The 6,335-nt window shown below is 47.0% G+C and overlaps 1 protein-coding gene across 1 annotated transcript; it reads right to left on the bottom strand.

The window, feature by feature from the left end:
- Nucleotides 1-390: 390 nt before the first annotated feature.
- On the bottom strand, nt 391-4,828 carry FABP5 (fatty acid binding protein 5). The gene is made up of 4 exons (XM_090283766.1): nt 4,680-4,828; nt 2,108-2,280; nt 1,652-1,753; nt 391-642 (listed from the first exon to the last, which is right to left on the bottom strand). The coding sequence occupies exons 1-4, from the start codon at nt 4,756-4,758 to the stop codon at nt 589-591; spliced, it is 408 nt and encodes a 135-aa protein (XP_090139892.1). The 5' UTR covers nt 4,759-4,828; the 3' UTR covers nt 391-588.
- Nucleotides 4,829-6,335: the final 1,507 nt, after the last annotated feature.

Below are 6,335 nucleotides of genomic sequence, written 5' to 3'. Positions count from 1 at the left end.
CACGCCTTCCTCACTAAGCTACTCATTTCTAGCTGTTGATTTAAAGTGAGAGATACGTAACTCTTTCTTTCCACTTGAACACTTTGGGGCTATTAAAGGGTTATTAATTGGCCTAATTTCAATATTTAAATTATAGCATTTGTGTCTACTTTCCCTGACAACCATCTCTGCCAGAAGTTTAAGAATCTTGAGTTGACACAAAATTTAAATAGCATAGGATAAGCTTAAGAAATGGCTAGTATATCTGCCACAGAAGTAGCTCTCTATATAAATTACTAAAATATAATCTCAATATAGTACCCTCAAGACTACTCCGGAATTTATGCAATTCATTATTAGAACTCATCACGAATTTCCTATGAAGTTTTAAAAAAGCATACAACACTGGTATAGCATAAACACATTTATTTACTAACCAAAGAGTTGGTCCTAATTAAACCAATACCTGGAAATAGTTGCATGTAAAATGTTTGTGATGAAGGTAAGTGAACAATAATGGAAAAAAACAAAAGCACAGAGAGATTTGCTCATTGAACTGAGCTTGTTTATCCTCACAGCTAATTCTTGTCCAGAAGGATGACAGAATTTTTACTCTACTTTTTCATAGGTCCGAATACAGGTGACATTGTTCATGATGCATTCCTATGAGAAAGAACAATATTAAAGAGTTTCATTAGTCCTGCATCCCTGGTGGAAGTTAGGTGTTAGGATCAGAATTCTTTAAAACCTTGTTATCTACTTTACAGATGAAGAAAATACATGTCAGGATTCCTGGGTTTGAAAAGCTAGAACTTGTTGTTTTGCATAAGATATGTATATGTTTTATCAGAGAAGGAAAACTCTGATTCCAAAACACCTCCGCTGCCTTGCGGCATACCTCTTCAGGGGAAAGGCTAAGGGAGTAAACCCCGACAGAAAATCCGGAGCCGGAGTCCCTAAGGCGGTTTGACATTGTAGTCAACACCGGCAACTCCTGCGGCGCACCTGAAGCCAAGCTGTATTGACTCCCGTCTTTCCCTTGGATCCTTCAGCTGCGAAGAGAGGGGGGGTCTGCCGCATGGGCAACAGCAGATCCTCCATATCACCCTGCCCAGGCTCTGTAGCTTCAGCTTCACTGGAGAGGACACTCCAGCGTCATCGCAAGATGTCGATTCAACACGGGAGGAGACAGATACCGTGTCACTCCCGAGTTGGACAGCACAGCCATTCTCGGCAGTGCAGACAGACTCTTAAGAAGCTACACCATCGTCTCTCGAGACGGACGGCTGCCGACGATGTATATGTTTTGCTAAACACTGACATACTGATTTGCAGTATCTAAATTATTTATTTGGTCTTGGCAAAGAGTAACCCTAACCCTCATTTTAAAGAAATGGAAAAATGTCTGCCCTAGAGGGCAGCTTGGCGGCCTACCCAAAATGGTGCTGGACTGTCTCAGTGTAGCATACACACCCTGCCACATCATCTCATTTCTCTACCCCCACAGAGGGCCTTTTTAGTTATCAGTGTGCTGCTGTTTAACTTGTTATTTTGCATTTTTTCCCTACCCCAGCCTACCTGTCTTGTTCATGATTAGTGATAATATGTACAGTTATGTGTACTATGAACACAAATAAGAAGCCCACAAGGACCCCGGAAGCTGGACACTTACCACCAACATTTTCCCGCCTTCCAGTCTTCTCGTGATAGTGCTTTCCTTCCCATCCCACTCCTGATGTTGAACCAATGCGCCATTTATAAAGTTGCAGACAGTCTGCAAAAATAAAGTACATTTTTTAATTTTCAAAACTACATTACGAGAGAGTTTCTATGACTCATAACCTCTTTAACCCACTTTTTTTCCAACTTTTCCTTTCAGGGTCTATTTCACATCAATTTTATTCATAATATAGTGGATGCTTTTCAACCTAGACACACATAAGACACTTAAATTCTCATGTTCCTTAAACTATTTTTACAAAACAGACTGAATTACGAAGCCGGTCCTTTCACACTAATTTGTCAACTCAATTCATAAAATAACTTGAGACTTTTTTCATTAAGTTCTTGCCTGTAAACAGTAAGAATGTTATTAATACAATCTATCATTCCGGAAGTTATGTCTGACCTGAGTTTTTCTGCCATCAGCTGTAGTTTCTTCAAACTTCTCTCCCAGGCTACATGAGAACTGTGTCGTTTTCAATGTGCTCTCAGATTTTACAGTGAGGTTTTTGCCATCAAAAGTGATGATACAGTCTGGTTTGGCCATGGCACCCATTTTCCGCAGAGCCATTCCCACACCTGTGAATGTTAATCATGTTAAATAACAGGAAGACCAGAGTAACAGCTTACAGAACAAAAGTAGTGATTCAGTTGGAATTACTGTGCTCTGCGTATTTTCACTTATTCGCTTACCAAGAACTATGGTAAACATAGACCCCAGTGCTCACCAGAGGCTAACACCTGACATATGAATTCATGGAAGCCTTGTGACCATCCTGTGAGTGGGAGGATAGCATTGTCTCCATTTTAAATATGACAAAGTGAGTCACTGAAGTAACCTACGCAAGCTCACTCAGCTAGGAAGTGATGAGCTGGGAACCAAAAGTGCAGGCAGTTTGGCTCCAAATCTCAGTTTGTGGCCACCATGCTGTGCTGTGCTTCAGAGAGCTAGGGAAAAAATGTAGACTTCTAAAACTGACTTACTCATTTCTGCCAATCACTCTATATGACTCTAGCACATAGTCTGGCACAGAAAAGGCCCTTGATAAATAGTTGATTGATATACTACACAAATAGAAGCAAATCCCAAAATACTCAAATAGTACAATATTTTATGAGGTAGAACAGCACAATCATGATGGTAACAAAGGGAAAAAATCTTAACCCTCAAAAACGGAGAATATTTCATAGTTATGTAACTCAGTTACTATATTGATATCATATCTAATTTATAATCTGTGTATTTCCCCTGAGTGTTAACATTTACAAGGAAACTTAGATCTAGGCCAAATCCCTGCCTCAGATGAGGAGACTACAACCTACACAGAAAAACTGGCTTGACGACCTTGACCACAAACAATAAAGAAAAAAAAAGAAGAAATGTCTCCTTAAGCACTCTCTTCTGCCATCACAGGGTTGGTGCCTTGTGTTGTCAGTTGAGTTACTCTTTATTCTCATTTTGGACAAATGAAGGGCTATGCTCTTCCCACACCTTGATTGCATTCTAGTGTATTGAGCTTGGCAACCCTCATGACACTGGAACCTTGGAAACGAGCCATATGATGAACACATTGGCTTTCAATGGGCAGAGAATGTTTGGTCCTCAGACAGGTGAACACACACAACAGTGTATTTCTTGATATGAGTGCAGTAAACGCCTTTTTTCATAGTAATCTTGATCTAGGTTCACAGTGGGGGGGGGGACCTACCGCCTTCTTGTTTCACTCCCAATATCCTAAGTACACTCAAGAGTCCCCACAGAACCAGCCCAAACCAGGCACTGTCCTGCAGAAAGACTGGTGAAGGAGTATATCTGAAATGCCCCAAGAACTAGGTTTTAGTAGAACTAGGTCTACTGAGCAAGGGCAGCCACGTTAAAGGGGTGGGATGGTGGCTTCTAAAGCCCCCCTCATCGTCCCACAGTTGTCTCAGGACTGGAAGCCCCTTTGCAGACAGGATCCAGGCTATGCTACTCTGTCACACTCCTAGTGGCCTGTGGCAGAAGTCCATTTTTGCTTGCTCATCTATCCAATGTCTCAACCAGCGTGCTCGTTGTCTCTGGCTTAGAAAAGGACGAGAATGAAGCACTGTTTTGAGTGAGGCAGTAAACTTGAACCTTCTCCCCGGGACCTTTTCTCCTTTGGAAGAAAGCTTTTACGAAGTCAAGTGCCTTCGGCAGGGCCACACCCATACTGCATGGCGGTAAGGGAGTCACAGCAGGAGGGTATCACTGGGTCTGACAACACTTCTCCATCAGAACCCACTCACCCCTCACCCTCAAGATGCTGGGGTCAACGCCGCGGCGCACGACCATTCCCAGGCACGTTAGGCTACCCGCCTACTGTGGGCTGGGCGCGCAACACCAGGCAAGGTCGGCGCTGCCGAAGCCACGCAGCCTCCGGGTACGAGTCAAGAATGCCAGATGCTACTCCGAAGCTGCGCCACCCAAAGGGCCCGGGGTGGCGGGGATGGGGCGAGGGTTGGACGAAAGCTGAGGCTATAGCGGCGTTCGGCCCCTCCACAGGCACGACATCCCAGGCATAAGAGGGAGGGGACCTGTTTGCCATCGAGGAATAAAAGGTGCGGCAGAGTTAGGAGAGGTGCGGGCCACGATGGGGGGCTACACGACAGTGGCAGGAGGAGGGAGAATGGGGAGAAGGACGGAAGAATAGGGGAAGTTAAGGCGGAAAGGAACCTAGAACTGGGTGCAGGACATTCCGGGGCTCCCGAGGCCGGCGAGAGGCGCGCACACCCAGCTCTCCCGACTGCTCCGCCGCGTGGTGCAGCGCAGCGCCGGAACCAAGACCGCGTAGGAAAGGGGGTGGAGGGACTGATGGCGGAAAGGGGAAGGGGAGAAGTTGGAGGTGGCGACGGAGTATGTCCGCCCCTAAGCCCAGCACGCCGAAGGGGACCCTAGGACAGGCGGACACACACACATGCACGCCACGTTGCGGGTCCCGCCAAGCCGGGTGCCTCACCTAGTTCCTTCATGTACTCGTCGAAGCCTTTGCTCTCCACTAAGCGCCATCTTCCTACCAGCTGCTGAATGGTGGCCATGGTAGGCACGGGAGGCGTGCGGGAAACCGGAGCAGAGAGCGGTGCTAGGAGTGTGGCAGGAGGCCGCGACTGACCGCGGCTACTTTGTACCCACAGCGCGGGGCGGGGCGGCACCAGGCAGCCAATGGGAGGCGCGCCTCACCGGCTCCTGCCATGCCCCCGCCACGCCCCCACGCTTTCCGGGGTCTGTAGGTGGAGAAGTGCTCCACCTGGCCCTGACGCGGGCTCCTCCCGCGCCGCCTGGTGGGTGCGGGCTCACCAGGCCCTCCCCAGACGCGGGCCCCTGCACCCTCCCGCGCCCCCTCACTCGGGGGAGCCAGGGGGTCGCCGGGGCCTGCCCGCCTCTCCTGGGTCCCACATTTCACCGCCAACCCACCTCTCCTTTTCTGTTTAAAATATCCTAAGCAACGGCGAGCCCTCATTGGGCTCGGGCTGCACTAATGGATTGATCAGCAGTTTGACTGATGGATTGATACCTGTACGGTATTTGCATTACTCATCTCTGCTCCTAGTCATTGAACAAATTCACATCCCACACGCCCCTGAGAGACCTGTTCTCCCCACCCTTGGGCCACCCCCGGTCCAATTAGGACCGCAAGGTGTGTATATGGCTGAATGAGTTAGAAGATTTTATCAGATGATGTGGCATGGGTGGAGGTGTCCTGGGAAGTTTGGTTTCCAAACTAAAATCTAGTAGGAAGTTTCAGCTTAAGTGTCTGTCATTGTTATTAAATGTTTGCATGCAAGATGTTTCATTAGTTTATGTTCCCAAAAGAGTGAACCCTTCACGGTTTCTTTTCAAAATCCAGAGCCTTAGACTCCAGGGCATTTCCTCTTCATCTTAGTCATAATAATACCCTGTATTTGCGTGTAGAAGTTACCCATTTCAAAGATTACTTGTCATAGAAGCCTACTCTGAAGTCCTGGGTCCCTGTGGAAACGAGTGGGGTTCAGGTGAGGAAGTTGTCATGCAGAGAAGCCAGCTGCCTTGATGGAGATCAGGCCCATTTATTAAGTGCTATTTGTGCTAGAAGCCCTGCTTCCTGGGCACTTCATATCCAGTAACTAATCTCCACCGAAGTTTTGCTGAGAAGTGTTATCCCATTTTTTTGAAAGAGGAAACAAGGCAGTGAAAGTTTACAGAGTAGCAGGACCAGAATCCCTGTCTAGGTCCTTCTCACTGCAAACCTTGTGAAATAGGGCCACACCCAGCTGTCACTAGCTCCCTGTACTCTCATGGAGCTAAGAGCAGAGCCTGCAGCCCCTGATCATCTACCAAACTCGACAAACTGAAACCTGAAGCTGGTTTGTCATCTCCCAGCATGCATCAGGACATTTTCTCCCCTGCACTAGCTCCCTTTCATTTTAGGTCACCCCAGTTTTCCTTTTGTGTTATTTGAATATTTCAGGATCGGTTTCTATTTATGTAGTGTATTAATCAAATACTTATCCAGGGCCTTTTATGTGCCAGAGTATGTGCTGGAGTCATATCATACATAATTTTTAAGTAACAGTTTCATACTGAGTGGCACAGGCCCTCTCCTTGTGCTCTAAGGGTCTGCACTGAGGCTCTACTG

The sequence above is a fragment of the Furipterus horrens genome, unplaced genomic scaffold (genome assembly GCF_987537825.1).
Source record: "Furipterus horrens unplaced genomic scaffold, mFurHor1.1.pri manual_scaffold_7, whole genome shotgun sequence".
NCBI lineage: Eukaryota > Metazoa > Chordata > Mammalia > Chiroptera > Furipteridae > Furipterus > Furipterus horrens.
The sequence above is the reverse complement of the archived record's forward strand: the minus strand, read 5'-3'. Positions and strand labels throughout refer to the sequence as shown.

Excerpts from the sequence above, each read along its gene's own strand:
- FABP5 (XM_090283766.1), bottom strand. The coding sequence starts at position 4,758 with ATGGCCACCATTCAGCAGCTGGTAGGAAGATGGCGCTTAGTGGAGAGC. Across the intron at positions 2,281-4,679 it reads CGAGTACATGAAGGAACTAG|GTGTGGGAATGGCTCTGCGG; the intron begins GTGAGGCACCCG and ends TAACATTCACAG. Across the intron at positions 643-1,651 it reads AAGGCGGGAAAATGTTGGTG|GAATGCATCATGAACAATGT; the intron begins GTAAGTGTCCAG and ends TCTTTCTCATAG.